The sequence below is a fragment of the Dipodomys spectabilis genome, unplaced genomic scaffold (assembly GCF_019054845.1).
Source record: "Dipodomys spectabilis isolate Male_0828 unplaced genomic scaffold, ASM1905484v1 ptg000054l, whole genome shotgun sequence".
Taxonomy (NCBI): Eukaryota; Metazoa; Chordata; class Mammalia; order Rodentia; family Heteromyidae; genus Dipodomys; species Dipodomys spectabilis.
In genome coordinates this window covers 43,918,679-43,942,326 of record NW_024870731.1, presented here as the reverse complement: position 1 = coordinate 43,942,326, position 23,648 = coordinate 43,918,679, and the positions used below count along the sequence as shown (strand labels likewise).

Genomic DNA, 23,648 nt, shown 5'->3' with positions numbered 1-23,648 from the left:
AAAAAAAAAAAAGAGGCTAATTTTTCTCTGTATATTTATTCTTGCCAGGCGCCAGTGGCTCATGCCTGTGATCCTAGCTACTCAGGAAGCTGAGATCTGAGGATCGCAGTTCAAAGCCAGGAAAGTCCGTGAGACTCTTACCTTCAATAAACCACTAGAAAACCAGAAGTGGCACTGTGGGCTCAAGCAGTAGAGCGCTCTCCTTGAGCTGAAGAGCGCAGGGACAGCGCCCAAGCCCAGAGTTCAAGCCCCGTGACCGACAAAAATATATATATATATAAATTACAGACATGAGTTGTCATACCTGGCCGAATATATATATTCGGCCAGGTATGACAACTCATGTCTGTAATTTGAGCTCCTTGGGAGGCTAAGAACCAGATGGTTGTGGTTCAAGGCCAGTTCAGGAAAACGTTGTGCAGTACTCCATCTCAAGCAATAAAAAGCTGGTTGGTGCCACATGCCTGTCATCTCAGCTACCCTGGGAAGCATAAATAGGAAGAAAACAGTGCAGGTCAGCCCAAATAAAAAAGCTGCACAGAGATGGGAAGGTGGCTTAATGGTAAATGCTTGCCTAGCATGCATGAAGCCCTGGGTTTGATTCCTCAGTACCACATACACAGAAAAAGCCAGAAGTGGTACCGTGGCTCAGGTGGTAGAGTGCTAGCCTTGAGCACAGAGAGGCTCAGGGACACAGTCCAGGCCCTGAGCTCAACCCCCAGGACTGGCAAAACAAAACAAAACAAGGAAAAAAAACCAAAACTAGACCCTAGAAATACAATGAAAGCCAAAAGGGCTAGGGAAATGGCTCAAGTGGTAGAACACCTGTGTGGCAAGCATAAGGCCCTGAGATTAAACCCCAGTGTGGCCCCCCAAAATTATGCATCTATCTATCTATCTAGATATAAATAGACATATAGATAAATATACGTATCTGAAAACACTTTAAATGCCCAATATAAGGAAATGCTTATACAACTATTCCCTGTTAAGAATATTTTTTTGAGCTGGGAGCCAGAGGCTCATGACTGTAATCCTAGCTATGCAGAAGGCAGAGATCTGAGGACTGAGGTTTAAAGCCAGACCAGGCAGGAAAGTCTATGAGACTCTTATCTCCAATTAACCACTACAAAGCTACAAGTGGAGGTATGACTCAAGTGGTAGAGCACTAGCTAAGAGACAGTACTCAGACCCTGAGTTCAAGTCCCAGTACAGGCACACACACACACACAAAAGATTATTATTTGGCACTAAAAATAATTCTACAGGGACTGGGAAGGTGGCTCAGTGGTAGAGCGCTTGCCTTGCATGCCTGAGGCCCTGGGTTTGATTCCTCAGCACCACATAAGCAAAAAGAAAAAAAGCCAGAAGTGGTGCTATGGCTCAAGTGGTAGAGCGCTAGCCTCGAGCTGAAGAGCTGAGGGACAGCGCCCAGGCCCAGAGTTCAGGCCCCACAACCGGACCCAAAAAAAAAAAATAATAATTCTACAGCAGGAACTAGGGGTGTCAGTGGTACAGAGCATTTCATTAGCAAACACAAAGTCCTGTGGTCAATTCCCAGCACTGTGAAAAAGAAACAATAATAATAACTGCATGTGAAATGGACACTACAGTGTCAGTCAGGGTGGTGAGAAGTATGAGAGCACTTAATGTTACTTTTTTTTTTTTTGGGTCCGGTCGTGGGGCCTGAACTCTGGTCCTGGTGCTGTCCCTCAGCTCTCAGCTCTTCAGCTCAAGGCTAGAGCTCTACCACTTGAGCCACAGCGCCATGTCTGGCTTTTTTCTCACTTAATGTTACTTGATGAGTGCAACCATCCCTGTGGGTCTGTGAGCACCATAGTAAAAACAACCAACCGCAGACTGAAAACATCCAGTACCAAGAGGTGGAGCTGTGGCTCAAGGTTGCGCCAGCCTTGAGCAAAAGAGATAAGCAAAACATTAGGTCCTGATTCAAGCCTCAGTACTAGCACAGCAAAGGAGGGGAAAGGAGAAGAATGGAGGGGAGGGAAGGGGAAAGAGGAAGAAGAGTGAGATTCAGGAAGAAAATATCTCTACACTAAACATATGCTAACCTTTTCACTTTTTTTTTTGTTTTTGGTTGGTCATGGGGCTTGAACTCTGGGCCTGGGTGCTGTCACTCAGCTCTTCAGCTCAAAGCTAGTGCTTGAGGCACAGCACCACTTCTGGCTTTTTCTGCTTATGTGGTGCTGAGGAATCGAACCCAGGGCCTCATGCATGCAAGGCAAACACTATACCACTGAGCCACCTTCCCAGCCCACCCCCCCTTTTTTTGGTGGTGGTGGGACTGAACCATGGGCCTTGTACAGGCTAAGCAAGAACCCATCACTGAGCCTACTCTACTCTTGACATTTTCCTGTCATGTTCTCTAAACAATACAGAACCACCATTTCCACAGCACTTTCATTGTGTGGGGTGTTAGAGATGGTCCAGGTATGATGTGTTCAGGAGAGGATGCGCAGCTTCTGTGCAAAAACCGCACAGGGTGGCATCAGCGGGGTCCTGCATCCAGCCCTCCCTGGACACCACATATGATAAGTTAAATATGGGGAAGGAAAAGATAGGATTTCTTGTTTGGGACAACTTTCTTCAGTGTAATTTGATATCCAGTGAAATTCACAAAGCCAGCTTCCACAGAACACTACAGAAGCTTCAGGGAGAGGATCGGCATGGACGCTGCTCTGGCTCCAGGTGGGGATCTCAACAAGACATTCCCCATCTCTCTCCACCCCCATTCCCACCTTCCCCCTCACACCTTCCCCTCCCCCCAGAGGCCAGGGCATTCACAGTCCTTACTGATGTCCTCAGCAAAGATGATGCTGGTCAGACGGGCGGGCTGGGTGAGTCGGGCCTGCACCACTGCCTTCTGGGAGCACTGGTGTTCGTTGGAGCCGAGCGGTTCGATGCTGGCCACTTCTGGCCGGGTAGATGACCTGGGAGAAGTGGAAATGCACACTGCAAAGCATAGCCAGGCTAGAAGCCCGAGCTTGCTCTCCTCTGGGACTCTGACTTGGATTCACATACGGAATAGAAGTGAGCAGCTTCACATAGAGGAGAAAAATAAAAACCCAGCCACAGCCCCTCCACCAGATGGCTCACACATGCGGAGCTGCCCACTGCAAATCAAACAGGAGACCCCACACCTGGAAACAGCCTTGACACTCAACTTGACACATGGAGAAGTTTTGTAGACCTCTTATCTGCTGGTGGGGGTCCCCAAATCCCCAAAGCCACAGGGGATAAGAGGGAAGGAGAGAGGGGAAAGGACTGGTCAGGGCCCACTGTACACATACGTGATGGAAACATCAGTGAAACTAATATACGCTACTGTAGAGGAAAAACCCTATGTCCCAGGCCAGTTCAGCATGCTGCTCTTAAAGTGAGAGAATATCCAGACAGCAACAGATACACTCAGGACTCATGCCAGCATGTTGGGCAGTAAACAGACCAAGGCCCAAGGCCACCATCCACCCGAAGCCCTGCCTCGGCCTGCACACCGGAAGCCATGCTGCTGGGCTTTCCTTTACAAGCCTGTCTACCACCCTCGTTCAGCCCAGGGCTGCGCAGGGCATCTCCCCGCAGTCCTCACCTGACCTGACATAGTCATGAACCTATACTTCCTTGTCTCCAACAACCCCGCTCTCATTACGCGTGAACTGGTAGTGAGCTCAGGAGACAAGATGAAGTGCATGAGCCCCATCCCCCACTGCATCATGGTGCATGAACCCCTGTGCAAGCCGCTCTCGTTCACGGTTTACTGCGGGGCTCATCCTTGGTGCTGCAGGCCCTGGGGGCTGGGACAAATGGATAGCTGTTTTCGCTTTGCATGGGTCCTGGGGTTTGAACTCTGGGTGCTGTCCCTGAACTTTTTTGCTCAAGGCTAGCTCTCTACCACTAGAGCCACATCTCTACTTCTAGCTTTTATAGTGATAAACTAGAGATAAGAGTCTCACGGGCTTTCCTGGCTGGGCTGACTTTGAACTGTGATTCTTAGGTCTCAGCCTCCTGAGTAGCGAGGGTTACAGGCGTGAGCCGCTGATGCCCAACATGTACCCACTCTTACACTACAATACAGAGTAGTGTCACCACCCTTCACATCCTCTGTGCACTGCCTATTTATCCACACATGGATATTTGGTGGTAACGGCTGCTGAATTCAGGTCCTCACACTCGAGCTACTCTGCCAGCTCTTTGTGCTGGGTTATTTGTGAGAGAGGGTCTCACTTTGGGTCTGGGTCAGCCTTGGAGTATAGTGGCTCTACCACTTGAGCCACACCACCACTTCTAGCTTTTTTTTACTAGTTAATTGAAGAATATATAGACTTTTCTGCCCAGGCTGGCTTCAAACTTCAAGCCTCAGATCTCACCTCCTAACTAAGATTACAAGCTTGAGCCCCCAGTGCCTGGCTATAATTTGTTAAAGCACTTTTTCCTCTGTGGTACTGAGAACGAAACCCAGGGCCTCATACAGGCTTGCAGAGCCACACCCCAGCCCAATTTATAAAGGTTTAAAAAAAAAAAAAGGATTTTCTGATTTTTGAATTTTATTTTTAATTCTTTTCTACGATTCACTTTTCCAACTGTCCAAAAAGCTTTCTTTCTTTTTGCAACTATCTTTAAGTAGCTGTGCACAGGGGCTTCAGTTCAGCAGTTCAGCTTGGCAGTGTAGGAGGTGAAGCACTCTTTTACCCGGTATCCCCCGTTCCTGTGAGGAAGGCAGAGCAGGAGGCCGAGGCTGGCTGGAGGATGTGGACAGCCAGTCCACAGATGCGCACCTATGCCAGCACACCTCCGTGGGTTTTCATGCCTCTCAAAGTTGTGGCGCTAAGGGGCCTCAGAATGTCCCAGGAGGAAGCTGACCACCTGCAGAGACGCTAGGGCGAGTTCCCCTGTGTTGGATAGGGTCCAAAGGAGAGCAGATCTGTGCAAATGAGGCTGGGTGTGGGGATGTGGCTGGCTGCCTAGTCTGCTGCTGCTGCTGGGTCTCAGCACTTTACCATTTGTCATAACTCCTTCTGCACAGAGCTTTGTGGGACTCATGTCCCAGGCCTGTTTCCTATGGGCAGAGATGAGGCTAGGAGGCACGGGCAGGCCTTTATCTTATCTGCTGGCTGCATTTATTGCTCTGTTATCGGCCCTGGGTGCTAAGAGGTGCGACTGTCTTAAAATTATTAGACTACTCAGCAACCGCAACCCCCCCCCACCTTCCCAAGCCCTGCCCTTGGCTGGGTTAGAAGATATCCACAGGGCGCCTGTTGACTGGAGCACCGCTGCTCTGGGAAGCCAGGCCCAGTGGCTTTCCTGCTGAGAGCACCCCTTGCCTCCCTAGGTGAAGTGAATCACCACTCACCCAGGAGGCGTGTCTCCTGCACACACAACTGGTAATTAGCACCACTGCCCACTCCCTCTTCACCACCATCTTGCAAGAAACACACATCAGAATGGAGCATCTGTCTCTTCTGGGGACCAGGGTACAGTGCAGAGATAACGGGGGGGGGGGGGCAGATAGGCATGGCCTCCTCAATTTCTCTCAACAGCAGGTGAGGTATGATACAGAGCTGCCACTCAACCAGCCATGTGACCTTGTGCCAGTAATTTAACTTCCTAGGGCCTCCATTTCCTTCTCCCAACAATAAGAATAAAAACAGTGTCCAACTACCAAGGACTGGGTAACTGGGTGAGATCGCAAACAGAAAGCTCTTATCGCAGCTCTCAAGTTCAGGAAAAAGAAGGGGCTCCCGAATAAGGGGGGGCTCCTGAATGAGGAGGGGCTTGCAGACCAGCATGATTCTTAGCACTAGAACTTTGCTTTCTAAAGAAAGACGGGAGTGTCGGTTGTTCCAAATCGGGGTTACCCATGCTTGAACCTGTCCACCCTGCTCCCTGAGGCCTAGTCCCAACCCCTCCCATGAAGCCCTCCTTATAAAGCCCGTCACCACCAGGCATTGGGCTAGCTACTTAGGAGGCTGGCAGCTGAGGACCAGGGTTTGAAGCCAGCCCAGCTCAAGCACGTTACAGTCCTCGAGACTCTTATTTCCATTTAATCACCAAAAAGCTATGGCTCAAGTGGCAGAGTGCTAGCCTTGAGCAAAAAAAGTTCAGGAAAAGTGCCCAGGCCCAGAATTCAAGCCCTAGACTGGCACAACAAATAAAAAACAAAATAAAGCCCCTTCTCCATCCAACCATAGATGTCCTTGGAGCCACTGGTAGAGGAATGAAGTTACTGGCTTAAGGGTGCAGCCCTGGCTGGAGCCTAAACCATCTCACATCAAATCTAACCTCTGCTCAGAAGCCTCTCCTGGCTCCCAGCTTCTCCCCCTCCTCTCCTTTGCTATGCTGTTCCCTACATGTTACGAGCCCCTCTCACCAGGATTCGTCCTGACCAGCTTTTGTTGTTCAGACACATGGCAACTCCTGCATGGACCCATCAGTTCCTCTCATCACCCCTCCTCCTCTCGGGAATCAGAACCGCTGGGCCTGGCGTGGAGAGGGTCGCTAATGTAGCCACTCTGAATCTTCCTGTGTTAGCTCTCCACAGCTACAACAAAATACCTAAATCACCTAATAAGAAGGAAAAGTAGGGGCCAGAAAAGTGGCTCAGTGGTAGAACACTTGCCTTGCATGCATGAGGCCCTGGTTTCAATTCCTCAGCACCACATAAGCAGAAAAAGCTGGAAGTGGCGCTGTGGCTCAAGTGGTAGAGCGCTAGCCTTGAGCTGAAGAGCTGAGGGACAGCGCCCAGGCCCAGAGCTCAAGGCCCATGCCTGGCAAAAAAAAAAAAAAAGCTGCAGTGGGTAGCAGTGAAGGTCACAGCCTTTGGGGGACATGGCCACCAGGCAGAGAACTGACCTCTGCCACAGTCTCATCATGAGGCGACGTTCTGACACAGGCCCAAAGCACCTGGGCCAAGAAGCAGCAAACTTGTGAAAGCATGTGCCAAGTAAACCTTTGCTCTTGAAAGTCGGGTGTCTCAGGTATCTTTTGTCATGGCAACGGGAAGCTAACACCCACCTGCAGCCCTCCAAGTCACCTCAGTGCAGTTCCATCCGAATACCACTCGTATCTTTTCTTTTCCAAAAAAAGTAATGTAAAAGTAAGTCTTACAGATTCTTGGAAACAGACAATGTATGTGATCTGCCAAACGCCAGATGCAGCCAGTGTTCTGAGACCGGGGTTAAAGACACCCTTGGCCGCAAAGGCTCTCGAAGACAGGCTCGTTTTTCACAAGTGCTAAGAGAGGAGAAGTGTGGTTACCAGGCTGGGGTAGGAGGAAACAGGGAGTTAGAGTTTAACGGATGCTGAGTTTCAGTTTTACAAGTGAAGAGTCGGAGGTGGCTGACGGTGGCACTCATGAGAATGCTCCTGTCACTGCGCTGAACTGGACGCCTACCAATGCTGAGAGTCCTAGGCTTTGTTACAAATGTTTTTTCTTTTTAAAATGAAAGAAAAAATGCTAACATTCTGAGAGCAGAGGAAAGTTTCTGAGGGTATGTAAAGGACTGAGAGGGGATCTGAAAGGACCAGGGATGCAGCTTGCTGACGGAGCGCTCGCCTGGCATGTGCAGCTCGCTGACGGAGTGCTCGCCTGGCATGTGCAGCTCGCTGACGGAGCGCTCGCCTGGCATGTGCAAGGCCCTAGGTTTCATCCCCAGTCTGGCAAAAATAGTAATAACTACATAACCAACAAATAAATAAGCCAACGGCAAGTAAACAGGGAAGGGTGACTTTCTCACGCTGGCACACAGAACTTGCCAGAGCAGAGGAGAGCTGGGCAGGGCCACAGGAACCCAGGGCACCAGGTCAGGCCAGAAGCTACAGTGGGGAGGAAAAAAGAGGGAGAAGTGAAACTTGTGCAAGGAACCAGGATAACGCGGGTGGCAACGTCCAGCCCGTCCAGGCACCGCCCTGCGTGGCGACCGAGGCAGCGACCGAGGCAGCATCCGCAGTGCAGGAGCCCCCTCCCTCAGAGGCTGCTGGAACCCAGGCAGAGTAGGAACCCACAAAGGAAAACAACCCCAGCAGCAGCTCAACTCAACAGATACTTCCCCACACCTCCCTCCTGCCTGTTGGAGGACAGGGGCGAAGCACAGTCCCAGTCCAGCTGTGCAGCCAAGGCCAGTCCTGGGGAAGCCTCAGATACAGGTGGCCCTGAGGGTGTTTAGGAAAGGGTAAGGTCGCAAAGATCCAGCATCTACCAGCCCAACCCAACACCTGACCCAGCAACCCTTTCCTGCCCCCTAACCAAAACCCACAAGATCCCTTGCAGCCGAGGCCTCTACAACCTCTCTAACCTCACTCCAAATTCACTGCTTCCTGTGAGCTCTTCCAATGAACTCAGTCCCACCCCCGGCCCTCAAACCTGCAACTTCCTCCAGCAAGGCCCACTCAAGTTCCAGCTGGACCCCAACCAGATGTGTCCTGACCACCTGTCCCACAACACATTAGTCTCCTGCACATTCATTCCTGCATCTTCTTAATTAGTCAACTCCCCCATTCAACTACACACCAGGAAAGCAGGACACCATCTGCTCCTCCTCTGAAACGTCCCCAGGACCTTGAACAACATCCAGCTCATAGGAAAGAGTCACAATTATTGTTCATCTGTTTGTAAGAGATTCTCACCCAAAAGGAGCTCTGACTGAGCACCCTCACACCCTGCTGAGGGCTGCAGCACATATGAGAGAAGGCATGCCGAGGCCCAGGACCAAGACTGGCAAACACATCAAGCAGCTTAAGAGACAAGAAAGGAGGTGGCCAATTACACCAGGTAAGGCTAATTACACTGGGTGCTATGTCTAGGGGAGGGGCTGGTGAGGGCCACTTTACCCAGGGCCTGGAGGTAGCGTGACCTCCTTCCCCTAAGAGCAGCCAACGGCTGACCTCAGGCTAAAAGGCTCAGGCTTGGTCTCTATTTGCGTTAGGCAGGGCAAGTGGCAGTACAATTACACTGTAGAGGGGCCAGTGGATGGCCTGACTTTCACTAGAAGAACATCCTTGCCCACCTTCCCTTCCCTATCTGATCTCCCAGGAACGCCACCTCCCTCACATGCCCAGGGAGCAGTCTCTTCAAGGAAACCAAAATGGTGCCAGGGATTATACTGGAGTTGAAGGACTAGGGTCAGGTGTCCTTTTCTTGATTCTCTCAAGTTTCTTTCAGGGTGTCATTTTGCATATGAATCCATGCCTTCTAAAGAAACTGATGCAAATTTACTTTACAAATAATTCTCAATAGAGCACAACAGAGTAAATTATCTAAATGAATCAGGAACGTGCAATGCTGGCTAGGTACAACCAGAAGGATCAATTAATGTGGCAGCTGAGGTGGGTGGGCACACTCCAAGTGAGCAGAAGGCTGAAGGTCCCCAGGAACAAGGAGGTAAGGAGGCCTCCCAGTGGCCCTTACTTGGCTTGATCCTTCTCTGTCAGTAAGCTACCTGACTCTGTGACCATCACTCCCTAGTCTGAAGTCTGGGCCTTCCAATCTCTCGTGTGGGCAGCTTGCTCTAGATGATGTCTGTAGTTCCCCTCACCCAAAATTGTCCCACTATTTGATACTAAAAATCAACAAACAGGACGAATAACCTTGAAGCCACTGGCACCAACATGCAATGATAAATTTTAGGACAGTTGGAACTCTACAACAAAACTCCCCCAGGATTTTTGTTTTCATTGCAGAGACTTAACAATGAACTTCATAGATAAACAGATAATTTCCTCCGAGGATTTTGTGACTGTAGTAAAGAGCTTGTCTACCAACTCATAGGCTCCATAGGAGAATCTAAAATGAAGGCAATAGATGACTGCACTACAATAAACAGCATTTCTAAAAACAAAGCTAACATTTTTACTGCTTGATTGACAGAACACTGTCCTGTGAAGGGAAAAATGCAACCACCAAACACCTCTGAGACACTCAGCTAAGGAGTCACATTTACAACGTAAACTAAGGACCAGACACTAAATATGTGAGGTACTCAGCATTTCAGTGATGCACAGATTAGGAGTGGTTTTCCCCTTCCTCCCATCAAGTAAACAAGTGTCCACTTTGTTCATCTCCTCTCAGAAAAGAAAGTTAGAAAAGGGGAAAGAGGAGGGGAGGTGAAGGGAGGGGAGGAAAGAGAAAGGAAGGGAAGGGAAAGGAAAGGGAAAAAGGAGCCTTGGAAACACCGGAAAGGAAGAGACAAAGGGTCCTCGGAGATGGAGGTACCCTCAGAGCCTCACAGGAAGTAGCACACAAATGCGTCCACAGGGGCTCCCTTGAAATCTGACTTTATTACCCAGCTTCCCCTCCACAGGCCCCTTCCCGAGGCAGCGCACGCGTCTGCCCGCACGAGGCGGCAGGCGGCCCGGGCAGGAAAGCACCGCGCCGGCGGCCAGCCGGAGGTCGACCCGGAGACCAGGGCTCCCCCGCCTCAAACGCCAACCCCGGAACGCCACGGCCTGGGCGGGCACGGTAATTCACGTGAATTCTGGGCCGGGCTTTGCAGACGCCGGCGATGCACGCGGTGTGGAGGACGGGCGGTGTGGGCCGGGGCCCCGGGTGAGCAGGCCGACTACCGCGCGGAAGCTTCAACGACAGACAGAGACAGGCAGACAGACGCAGGCAGGCAGGCAGGCAGGCAGAGACAGACAGACAGACAGACAGACAGACAGACAGACACACACACACACACACACACACACACACGCGCGCGCGCGCGCGGCTCAGCAGTGCGGCTGCACTGTCTTAGGCTTCGACCTGGCGAGGGCCCCGGGCACCGGGCTGGCGGAGCAGGGCAGGGCGGGCGCGCAGGCGGGGCGGGCGGGGCGGGGCGCGCAGGCGGGGCGGGCGGGGCGCGCAGGCGGGGCAGGGTACGCGGGCGGGGCACGGCGGGGCGCGGCCGGGGCCCCCGCGCGGTGCCTCGACCCCCCCCACCCCGCGGGCCGGCCCGCACGCGCCCGGGACCAGGCCCCACGCATTTCGCCGAGTCAACGGCCCCCGGTCGGTCTCCCGCCCCCCCCAAAAAAACCCCTTTCAGCCCAACTTGTGCTCCTCCCCAAGCGGCCAACAGGCCCGGTGGTCTCCACCGCCCGGGCTCGTTCGGTCGGTTCCCGCAGGAGCCGGGCGCCGGGACACGCGGCCCGGGCCTCCGCTCCCCGGGGCCACGCGGCCCCCGCCCGGCCCGGCACCCCGGGCCCGCGTCGGCCTGCAGGAGCCGCGGAGGCCGCCTCCAGCCCAGCCCGCTCCCGGGCCCCGCCGCCCCCGCCGGCGCCGCACGCGCGGCCGGGCCCCACGCGGCGCCCCGTCCCCGGCGGCGCCGGCGCAGAGGCGGCGCCCCGCGCGCACGCCGCCGGGTCACGCGCGGCCCTCCGCCCCGGCCGCGGCCGCCGCAGGCCCCGCCCCGCGCCGCGCACCTGCTCCGCGGCCGCCGGGCCTAGGCCTCGCGCCGGCCACGCGGGCCGCCCGCCCGCCGCCCGCCGCCCGGGCCGCGCCTCACCAGCGGTAGCAGCCCTCCGACGCCTCCAGGGTGAAGTTCACGCGCGTGGCCCGCGTGAAGGGCAGCAGCACTTTGGGAATGTTGAGCTTGGCCGCCGCGGCCGAGAGGCCGAGCGCCAGCAGCAGCGCGAGCGCCAGCAGCCGCCGCGGCCGCCCCCGGCCCCGCGCCGCCATCCCCGCCGCGCTTCCCCTCCGGCGACCCGGCGCCCGCTCGCCCGCGCGCGCGCTCCCCCTGGCGCCCTCCGGCCCGCGCGCCCGGCCGCCGGCCCGCAGGTGACGGCGCGGCGGGCGGGGCGGGGCGGGGCGGGGCCGGCCCACTTCCTGGGCCTCGCGGCGGGTCTGGTGGGCGCGCCCCCGGGGCGAGGTGAAGGGCCAGGCCGGCGCGGCCCCCGTGGTGGGGGGAGCGGGCGCGCGCCGGCGGAGCGCCCCCGGGCCGCGCGGGAGGCCGGGCGCTGCTTGGGCCGCGGTGGTCCCGGCCGCCCCGGCCCTGCCCCGGTTCACGGCCGCGGGTTGCCCGTGCTCTCTGACGTGTGGCGGGCCCGCGCTGCCTCGACGTCCCTCGCAGGAGAGGGCCCCAGGCTCAGCCCGGGCTGCCACGGGAGCCCCCCCTGCTCAGGGCCCCGCACCCTGACTTCTAGAAGCGTCGGGAGTTACCCCGAAGGGCAGGCACACCGGGCCCCAGAACACGCTCGCAGCGCCCCAGGTTCATCCGCGCCTTGCGCTCCCGGGGCTCCAGTTGTCTGGGAGGAACTGGGGTCCCCGGTTGGGGGGGTCCGGGTTGGGGTCCGGCTGGCGGGGTGTCAGGGAGGAACCGGGGTCCCCGGCTGGGGGGGTCCGGCCGGCGGGGTGTCAGGAAGAGGTGGTCCCTCACTGGGCCCAAAGCCTGCCCCTCCAAAACTATGGAGCTAGCAGTACTTGGGGTTCACCCTGGAAGTCTGCACACCCTAGACCCGGGCTGTGTGTGATGGGAGGGATCTGAGACCTCCAGAGAGGGGGGGGATCTTTGATGTATGGAGCCAGGTGCTCCCTGCTTTGAAGAAGCGGCCGAGGGAGTGGCTGTGAAATCATCTTGTGTGTTCCTCTGTATGCTTTTTTAAAAATAGCACTGGAGATTGAACTCATGCCCTGGTGCTTGCTAGGCAGGTGCTGTATCACTTGAACCACTTGAACCACTCCAACCCCTCTTTGCCTTGGTTATTTTTGAGATAGGGTCTTGCTTTGTGCCCAGGCCAGCTTGGGCGTTGATACTCCTATGTACTTCCCCTTGTTGCTGGGGTAACAGGCATCTGCGATCGACTTGTCGTCTTTGGTTGAGATGGAATCTCAAAACTTTTATGCCTGTCCTGCTCTCTGCCTCCCGAGTAGCTGGGGTAACAGGTTGCAGCTCCTGTGCCCAGCTTCTTTCATTTATTTTCTCTATCTTTAATTTTTTTCCCTATTGTGAGTATCCAACCTAGGACCTTTAACGTACTAAGCAAGTATTCTAGCACTGAACTATCCCACCTCCCCCCCCCCCCATTCATTTTGAGCAAGTAATTGAGTCAGATGGCTAAATTAAAAAGGCTGGGGGATTCTTTCCCCTCACAATTTCATCACTTCCCTGTTGGCAACCAGGGTCTTCCACAGAGAATACACAAATGAATTTGAAGGAAAGCTTACCGGTACACAAGCAGATAAATATGCTCGTATCCCTTGCCCAGAAGGTAGAGCAGTAAGTAAAACGTCTCACGCAGGGCCCAGGGGCTGAAGGGCTCAGGATTGTCTCTATCGCCAGATCTTCTATCAAGGAGAAATCAATAACACGGATTGTAAGGTAAAACATCTTGGTTGTAAATAATGGCAAGTAATTTATTAAAAAGAAGCATTCACTTTCTTGGACATGTAACCCAGAGAAAGGAAACAGATTCACACAGACACCTATACACAAAATGATTCATAATGAACCCCTTTTCCTTCCACTGGGCCCTCTTCAGTATTTCTCTGAGAGGAGGAAGGGGGCTAAGCAGACCATTTGGCCCCTGGGCACAGAGACCTTCAGGAACAGAAGAAATTACAGGCTAGTGTGAGACAGTTTGTCTGCCTGACAAATAAGGAAATATTCCCTGCAAGCTGTTATCAGTGCCTCCCAAACTTCTGTCATTTCCTAGCACCCTAAAAAAATTTTTTTTACAATATCTGAGTACCACCTGTACTGTTATTTCCTATTTGTCTTTAAGTCAAAGTGTTTGCAAATATTTAAGAAGCAAGATTTACTGTTTCTATAAATAGAAAACCAGTATCTGTTGCCAAAATAGAAATAGCCATGAAATAAATAAAGGAAACAGAGATGCTAGCCCATTACACCAACTGCTGTTCCCTGCTGCAGACTCAGGGCCTGAGGCTCACTGGCGGTGGCCAGCCCTGGCTTTCAGCACCCAAGGCTGGCTCTCAGGGCTCTCAGTTGGAAGGTGCCAAGCACAAGACCCAGCCACAACCATCAGTCTATAGCATGTTAGGATGAAGAGAATTTTCTTTTTGCCAGTCCTGGGGTTGAACTCAGGGCCTGGGCACTGTCTTTGAACTTCTTTTGCTGAACGCCAGCACTCTACCACTTGAACCACAGCACCACTTCTGGCTTTTTCTTTATATGTGGTACTGAGGGATGGAACCCAGGGCTTCATGCATGCTAGGCAAGCACTCTACCACTGAGCCACATCCCCAGCCCCAAGAGAATTTTTAAGACAATTAACTTTATCCTATTAGAAACAAGTAACTTTCCAAAATCATTTTACAAGCTGAGCTTGGTGACTCCATCTGTAGTCCTAGAAGCTCAGGAGGCTGAGGCAGGGGGATTGGGAGTTTGAGGCCTAGCTCCAGCAAAAAGAGGTGGTGAAACCTTGTCTCAAAATAAATAATAAATGGGCTGAGAGATTAGATCAAGAAATAGAGCACTTGCCTAGCATGCACAAGGCCTGGCTTAATTCCTGAAGTCCATGTTCCAGGTGGGAGGAGGGAGGATAATTTACAATGGAGAGCCTCAAATGGTTACAGAAGTAGAAAGACTACAAGAAAGCCAATGTGTGGCTACAGTCCATGGCCTGCTCTTCTTCTGAAGCCAGCCTTCCACTGTCTTGCTTGGAACACGAAGGACATCCTGTCCTTCCACTGGTGTCTCTACAAGATGAGAACCCTTTATGCTTCTAGCCACAATGCTACTTGGGGGTCTTTTGTGCACTTGGCTCTTAGCCAGAAATCTCACCTGTGGGATTTTCTCCAAAGGACTGAGAGCACAGACATGACTAGATATTTGCAGCATCACTGACAGAAACCAAAAGGTGGAGAACAGTGAAAGGTCACCCACAAATGGGTAAGCAGGACCTGCTGTGCGCACATGTGGAATGCTATGCAGCCTGGAAGTGAAAGTAGGCAGTTCTGCCACGAGTAATGACATGACTGAGCCTCAGGCACCCCGGGCTGAGTGAAGGAAGCTCGCCCGCCCATGATCCCAGAACCTTCATATCCAGGACAGGTAGAATTGTGATTGCCAAGGGCTGGGCATCCCGTGGTGGGGGGGAAGTTCTGTGAGATGAAAAAGTCAGGAGATTAGTTGGAAAGCAGTGTGAACATACTGAATGATACTGAATTGGATACACTTAAAAATAAGATGGCAGCCAGGCGCTGGGGGCTCATGCCTGTCATCCTAGCTACTCAGTAGGCTGAGAACTGAGGATCATGGTTGAAGCCAGCCCAGGCAGAAAGTCCATGATACTCTTATCTTCAATAAACTACTCCAGAAAAAGCTGGAAGTGGCACTGTGGTTCAAGTGGAGAGCGCTAGCTAACCTGGAGCAAAAGAAGCTCAGGAACTGCACCCAGGCCCAGACTTCAAACCCTAGGACCAGTTAAAAAAGAAATAATAAAATGATGGTAAATTTACATTAGGTATATTTTTATCACAATTAAAAAAAAAAGATTTGGTTAAAAAAAAAAAGCTGCAGCTGTAGAACTTACACCAGGATTTTTGGGGGATGTGCATTTTACTTTATTCTAACATTGTTTAATTCTGCCTATGCATGGCCATAAAACAACCTTGAGTCCATTTGTATCCTAAATTTCCCCATGGACAGTGCCCACTCTTACTGCCATATCCAGAGTGGGCTGAGCCCCCCACCCCACCCCCACACCTAGCAGCTCACAGTAAAACCCTGCATGCATGTTGGCCGGGTTGAGGCTCTGCCATCTATTGGCAGTGTGCCCGAGAAAGTTACTGAGTTTCTAGCAAGATTGCCAGTGGCTTATACCTATAATCTTAGCTATTTGGGTGGCTGCGATGGGGAAGATTGCTGGTCCAGGCTAGCCCTGGACAGAACTCCAGGAAACGCAATCTCAAAGGAAGAAGCTGGGTCTGTGGCATATACTTGTCCTCCCAGCTAGCATAGGAAACCCAAATAGGCAGAACTCAGTCAGGAAGTAAGAGTCCACCTCAAAAAAAACCCCAAAAACCCTGCACACAAGGCTCAGCCCCCAGTTCAAGCCCCGTGACTGACAATAAAACAGTACAAAAAGGCTGGAGGTATGGTTCAGTGGTAAAATGCCTGCCTAGCAAGTTCAAATCCACTACTGCCAGCACAAAACAAAAGGATGATCACTAGGACTGGATATGAATATGGTGTTGGGAGGTTGCCAGAGCAAAGGGAAATTACACACACACACACACACACACACACACACACACACACACACACACACACACAGCCAAAACCCTCTAAGGTTTGCTGAAATGAACTGACAATGGGATTAAATAGGAGGAAATGATTTATTAATGTGCAGGAGGAGGGGTAATAACAGTACAGGAAAGAATTGTAGAGAGTGATTACATATCACCCCAACATGATCTAGGAACTTCTAGACCCTTCTTCCTATGGGGGGTGTCCATGGGAAAAGCTAGTTATGGGGAGATGTCAGTGGCCGGGGAACAAACGGTGGGTGTGGAAGGCAATGGTGGCTGACCAAAGCAGACAACTTCATTCTCCAGGGAGAAAAAAATATGCCAAATTGCCAACACACAGAGGGAAAGCGCAGAAATGCAGCCGACTGTGGGTTTTGTTTTGTTTTTCCCTTGTTTCTGAAGAATCGTTTCCAGTGTGACTGTAGCAAGCCTGGGCCAAGACTGGGGACCCTCAGCTGTTGGAGCGGAAAATTGGTCCTTCCGATGTCAGGGAGCATTTCGATCTGCTAGCCATCATTGAAAATATGTGAGACCAGAATATATTCATTTTAGTTGAAAGGCTGTTTGTGTGTGTGTGTGTGTGTGTGTGTGTGTGTGTGTGTGTGTGTGTGTATACCATCCTTACATTCCTCCTCCTGGAGGCTTAGGAGATACTTCCTTTGTCAACACGAAGGGATTTCTGTAGTCAAACTAAGACTCTTACTGTGCTGGCACCAGTGGCTCACGCCGTAATCTTAGCCACCCCAGAGGCTGAGATCTGATGATGATCAGGGTTCAAAATCAGCCAGGCCACCAAAAAGTCAGAGGTGGAGCTGGGCCTGCTAATGAAGAGGTTCGCAAAGGTGGGGGGGGAGGTGTCCATGTGACCACATGCCTTGAGGACATCATGCTCAGTGAAAGAAGGCAATGAAAACAAGGACAAATCCCATGACACCATGTGTTCCTGGTGAGAGTGGGCAGCTCCATAGAGAAGGGTAGAAGGCTGCCAGAGGCCGGTGATAGAGGGAAGAGAACGTTTTAACATTCTACCATCAGACAGTGGTCATGGCAGCACAACTCTGTAAATATACTAAAAACTACCAAACACTAGTCTTTATTATTGCTTGTGAAATGTACAAGAGGAATTTCGTGTATTTCCACGTATTGTTACCATTCGGTCAGTCCACGTCAGAAAAAGACATACTTCATCCCCAAGTTCACAGCCGAAGCACCAAATATGTTACCAGAAATTCAGGGCAGCAAGTTACCTCCTTCTATCTGGCAGGAGAAGAATTCAGGCAAGAAACAAACATAATAAAGGTGATGGAAACGTTTATTAGAAAAGAAATGTGCCCACAACGTCATGTCTTCATTTTTTTGGTCCACACTTCCTAGTTCTTTTGTAACCCCCCACATTGTTTGCCGCCAGGCAGGTTTTGGCCTATCAGCTGATCTTGCCGTCTGCTCGCGGTGTGGTGTGGTGGTGTGGGGCTGCTGCAGTTCCTGCGTCATCCATGTGCCTCAGGCTGTCTTCTCTGCTCCATTTCTTTCCTAATGAACTTTCCTGTCACTGATATTAAAAAACAAATCAAGGCAGATATAGTGATCGTGGTTGGTTAATTCTGAGTTTTTGTTCGTTTTGTTTTGTTGGTTGTGGGGAACTCGGGGTGGGTACTGTCCTTGAGCCTCTTTGTACTCAAGGCTAGTGCTACACAACTCCAGCCACACAACTACTTCCTGTTTTTGAGTGGTTAATTGGAGATAAGAGTCTCACAGGGACTTTTTTTTTTCCTTTGGCCCAGGCTGGCTTCCAACCGTGATCCTCAGATCTCAGCCTCTTGAGTAGCTAGGGTTACAGACATGAACCACCAGTGCCCAGTTATTTGAGATTTAAAGTTACAGATTTTGTGTGTGTAAGTTAGCATGTACCCAGGCCCTGAACTCAAGCCCCAGCACCAATGTTGTGGGTGTGGCTCACCGGTAGTGGTAGTGTTTGTCTATCCTGCCTGAGTTCCTGATTTGATCTCCAACACCAGATAACAATAATAAGGGGACTAGAGCCAGGAACAAATGGCTCAGGCTCAGGCCCAGAACCTAGTTCTTGGGAGGCTAGGAATGGGAGGATCCTAATTCAAGGCCTGGCTGTCTAGAAAAGTTCGAGAGATCCCTTCTGAGAAACCTCAGGTAAGAGCTGTCCTTAAAGGGAAAGAATTTTTTGTTGTTTGGTTGTTTGTTGTGGGGCTTGAACTCTGGGCCTGGGCCCTGTCCCTCAGCTCTTCAGCTCAAGGCTAGCACCCTACCACTTGAGCCACAGCTCCACTTCCGGCTTTTTCTGCTTATGTGGTGCTGAGGAATCAAACCCAGGTCCTCATGCATGCAAGGCAAGCACTCTACCACTAGCCACCTTCCCAGCCCAAGGGAAAGAATTTTTCATTCAAAAGACAAATCATACTCATGATTGGGAGAACTGAGGTTCAAGTCCAACCTGGGTGAAAGTTCAGAAGAGCCCTTTTCAACCTATAAGCCTAGTGTGGTGGTATGTGTCTGTAATCCCAATCTTAGCAAAATTAAGATTAATAGACTTTGCCAGAGAACCACGCAGACATCCAGGTACAGAGAACAAAGAAAGGTTTATTGCCCGGAAAGGGGCCGGCAAGACTCCTCCAGGGAGGAGTGAGAAGCACCACCAGCTATTGTCCGGGATGACCTATATAACCTAGGTTTAGGACGGGCTAGAAGGGGCTAGGAGGCGGAGACCCTGGTGTGGACATGTGGGCCAGGGGCTTCATCATGTCGGACTAGGATTTATGGCTGCTGTCCTAATAGTAGATTAGGGATCCTGCAGCTGCCCAGACCTGAATGTCACTCTAAGGGGCTCTTGTTGTCTGCCCATCCCAAGTGCCCATCCCAAGTGCCATCCCATAGTAAAGGGGGTTGGAAGCTGAATATTTACTGCCTTTACTACATGGGCCTAGTGCTGCCTAGGAAGGGAGCGTGCTAAGCTGTGGAGAAGGGGAGTGGACTAGGCTATAGGAAGGGACTCAATTTGTTAACAGATGTAGACAGAAGGATTGGCTCAAGTGCAGATTCCCCAACTTTTCTCCAGATTCTGGCTGGGTGGGCTTGGTGGTTATGGGGGCTGGGGCTGGGGCGGGGTGCTGGGGTTTGGGGAGGCTGGAGAGCTGTCTCATTAGTTCCCTGTAAGGCAGTGGTGGCCCCCACACCTGCCTTTCATCCACTCACCTAAGCCACTCAGAGCTTTTCTCAATGTGATCTTTACAGTGACTTGTTTGGATCGTTTAGGCAAGTATGTAAAGTGTCACTTCTGAAAAGCAACTTCTGCAACCTAAGTCCCTGGAAGGAAATGCCTGTGACTGGAGACAGCCACTGCCCATCATCAAGTAGCAATGCCGCTATGCTCCCTGGCTGGCCTGGCCCCCAGGGGCAGACTGGCCTCCCTGGACCAGACACCAAGGCACCACTCACTAGGGACCCACCTGGGTAAGAAAAAAAAAGAACCTCACCGGTACCTGCTGGTCCACAGCGCCACCTGGAGGCAGCTTTGCGAACAGGTCAGGCAGGATAGAAAAGGACGCTTCCTTTGGTGGATGGGACTTAGGTTCTAAAGCTGGCATGCTGAACCTATTCATAGCATGCTTGAGTCTATTCACCCTCAGATCAACCTCAATTAACAGAATTCAGGATCCACTATCGTTTGGCGGTTGATTGTCCTTGTTGCAGGCTTAGGCCCCAGGGGACCCCACAGGGAGGTGAGATAGAGCACTTAGGGTGTCCCAAGGCCCTGGGGGGGAGCAACTCTGGGGACTCCTGGCTCAAGTCAGTTCTGCGCCACATGCTCTCAGTAGGATCCTCTACCTTTGAAACCAAAGAGAATCCAGTGCCATGAGCTGAGATAAACCTTGTCTCATAAATTGATTGCCTCTGGTGTTTTGTTATAGTGATGGAAAACTAAGAGAACTTGAAAGTTTTTTGCGGGGGGGGGGTCTGGTCATGGGGCCTGAACTCTGGGCCTGGGCGCTGTCCCTCAGCTCTTCAGCTCAAGGCTAGCGCTCTACCACTTGAGCCACAGTGCCACTTCTGGCTTTTTTCTGTTGCTTATGTGGTGCTGAGGAATTGAACCCAGGGCCTCATGCATGCAAGGCAAGCGCTCTACCACTAGCCACCTTCCCAGCTCCCGAGAACATGAAAGTTTGAGAGTTAGCAGTTAATGTTACACTCTCTCCACACACACCCCTTTTCCTGGGGCTTGAACTCAGGGCCTTGCATTCTTTCCCTCCCCCCCTTTTTTTTTTCAGTTGTGGGCTTGAACTCTCGGCCTGGGTGCTGTCCCTCAGCTCTTCAGCTCAAGGTAAGCACTCTACCACTTGAGCCATAGCACCACTTCCGGTTTTCTGATGGTTAAGTGGACATAAGAGTCTCATGGACTTTCCTGCCCAGGCTGGCTTTGAACCATAATCCTCAGTTCTCAGCCTCCTGAGTAGCTAGGATATAGGCATGAGCCACCAGTGCCCAGCCCTTGCATTTTTGCTTAGCTTTTTTTTTTTTCTCACAATAGGTGCTCTACGAGTTAAGTCATACCTCCACTTCTGGTTTTCTTGCTGGTTAACTGGAGATAAGAGTCTCAAGGATGTGTCTGCTCGTCCTTAAGCTTCCATCCTTAAGCTCTTGGCCCCCTGAATAGCTGAAATTACAGGCATGAGCCACCAGTGCCCAGTTGGAGATTTTTCATGGTCACTGAGGTCTAGAGAGAGGCAGAGACCCACCCTTGAGGACGTGAGGAGCTAACAGCACACCTGCTGGCTGGCCTGGTGGCTGGCTGTGAAGCCCAGTGAGGTCACTGATGTTGAGGGAGCAGCTGCTTCCTGTCTCTCAGGGTGGCCTGCAGGCCCCTCCCCTTCCAGCTGTCCTCAGGGGCAGAATCCTGAAGCCAGACCAGAGCAGTTTAGAGGTGGAGGTGTTGACAGGGAAATCGCTGAGAGCACAAATGTTCAGCAAGCAGCTGATTAAGCAGGAGACTCCAATTAGGAAATAATTTGATTGTCTGAAGCACACCCCAGCAGCCACTGCCGCAGAACCAGACGCTCTGGCTCAGGCATTGCACCCTGCAAGAGCACTCGGCTGCTGTTGCCTGCGCTAAGAAATGAGGACAGCAGGCTGGCGGGACCACGGTGCCCCTCGGGCCTCACAGCGAGGGAGGATAGCTTCCCCTGGGTTGGAAAACTTTCCCCTGCATGCTCGTATCTTTGTCACCCTCTCCACTTTCAACAGGAAGACACACCACACACACACACACTCTGCCAGTACTGGGGCTGGAACTCGGGGCTTCTCACTCTCCCTTAGCTTTTTGATCAAAGTTGGTGCTCTATGAGCACTTGAGCCACACCCCCACTTCTGGCTTTTTTTGTTAACTGGATGTAAAAGCCTCATGGAGTTGTCTGCCTTTGAACTTGGATCCTCAAATCTCAGTCTCCTAAGTAGTTAGGATTATTGGTGTGAGCCACTGGTGCGAGCTTTTTTTTTTTTTTTTGCAATACTCCAACCTAATTCCTCTTTCCAGATCTCATGTCTCCAGGCTGACAATTCAAGGATGTTCTTCTTCCTTCTCTCCAGAAGGATTCTGTGTGGCTCCAGGTCACATGTAGGCAGCAGTCAGCAGCCTCCATGAGACATCCTTGCTATCTGCACCTCAGGACTGGTTGCTATGGAGATCGCCTTCCCATCTGCTGAGCGTGGGGCTTGGGGTAGATGACAGCAATGAGGGCCCCAGCGATTCCTGCATCCCGCTGTTCATGGACCTTGGCAGTGTCTCTCTTCTGCCCTAGATGTAGGCTTGGCCATGTGACTTGCTTTGGTGAATGGAATCAAGGGGAGTGAATCAGAGAAGACATTGGAAGATGGTGGTGGCTGTGGAATCTTGCTACTTCCACGAGGACACACTGGGGCTGGCTGTTTGGCACGATGTAAAAAGCTATGGGTTAATGGACAACTAGCCCAGAAGGCTGAGTCATCCCAGCCAGAGCAGACCCCCAACTGTCCAGTCACACCAGCCAACTACCACCCAGATTAACAGCAAAGAAGACCACCAGACTTGAAGGAGACAGTGAATGCTTTGGTCTTACTTTTTGAGTTTTGAGGTTACAAAATAATAACTAAGCAGTACATGTTCAAATCCCAACACTGCCAATAAAAAACTTTAAAACTGCACCTGGGCCAAGTGCAGTAGTTCATGACTGTAATCCCAGCTACTCATAAAGAGCAGGAAGATCATGGTTTGAGGCCAGCCCAGGCAAAAAAGTTCTCGAGGCCCCATCTGACCAATGATGAAGCTAGATGTGGCAGTGTATACCTATCATCTTAGCTATGTGGGAAGTATAAGTAGGAGGATTAAAGTCCAGGCTGACCTCAACAAAAGCAAGATCTTATTTGAAAAATAACGAAAGCAAAAATGCATAGGGGTGTGGTAGAGCACCTGCTTAGCAAATCCAAGGCCCTGAGTCCAAACCTCAGTACTTGCTTTGGCAAATGCACCTGTACAAACATGTATAGACATTTTTTTCTTTTTTTTTGGGGGGGGGGGTCCGGTCGTGGGGCCTGAACTCTGGGCCTGGGCACTGTCCCTCAGCTCTTCAGCTCAAGGCTAGCGCTCTACCACTTGAGCCACAGCGACACTTCCGGCTTTTTTCTTTTTGCTTATGTGGTACTAAGGAATCGAACCCAGGGCCTCAGGCATGCAAGGCAAGCGCTCTACCATTGAGCCACCTTCCCAGCCCCCGTATAGACGTTTTTCTTTGTCACTATAAATAATATAATAATAATCTATAATAATAATAATAATAATCTGAGCTGGGTGCTGGTGGCTCACACCTGTATCCTAGCTACTTAGGAGGCTGAGATCTGAGGATCAGTTTGAAGTCCGCCCAGGCAGAAAAGTCCCTGAGAAACTCTTATCTCCAATTAACCACTCAAAAAATGGGAAGTGAAACTGTGGCTCAAAATGGTAGAGCACTAGCCTTGAGCAAAAAAGAGACCAGGGACAGCGCCAGGGTCTGAATTCAAGCCTTAGGACAAACGGAAAAAAAAGGATCTGTCAGGACCCACCATGTCCTGGGACGGGGCAGTAATGGAGACCAAACCATGGAACTGAGGTTTGGGGCATCCAGGGCCTGAGGTCTTCTGCCTGCTTCATGTGCCCAAGGTCCTTTACACAAGGTATTTATTGAGTAGGGTTCAGGGGTGTATGTGCAGAAAGTAAGGTAACAATATTCTTTTTTCTTTTTTTTTGGGGTCCGGTTGTGGGGCCTGAACTCTGGGCCTGGGCGCTGTCCCTCAGCTCTTCAGCTCAAGGCTAGCCTAGCTCTACCACTTGAGCAACAGCGCCACTTCCAGCTTTTTCCTTTTTGCTTATGTGGTGCTGAGGAATCGAACCCAGGGCCTCATGCATGCAAGG

At 51.7% G+C, this 23,648-nt stretch overlaps 1 protein-coding gene across 1 annotated transcript in view; it reads right to left on the bottom strand.

Moving 5' to 3' along the window:
- Positions 1-11,668, bottom strand: part of Nup210 (nucleoporin 210) — a 75,132-nt gene extending 63,464 nt beyond the window's left edge. The window contains exons 1-2 of the mRNA XM_042679847.1: positions 11,496-11,668; positions 2,815-2,951 (exon numbers count right to left, since the gene is read on the bottom strand). Of these exons, the coding sequence (XP_042535781.1) occupies positions 2,815-2,951; positions 11,496-11,668 (310 nt within the window). The remainder of the gene's footprint in view (positions 1-2,814; positions 2,952-11,495) is intronic.
- Between the last annotated feature and the right edge of the window lie 11,980 nt (positions 11,669-23,648).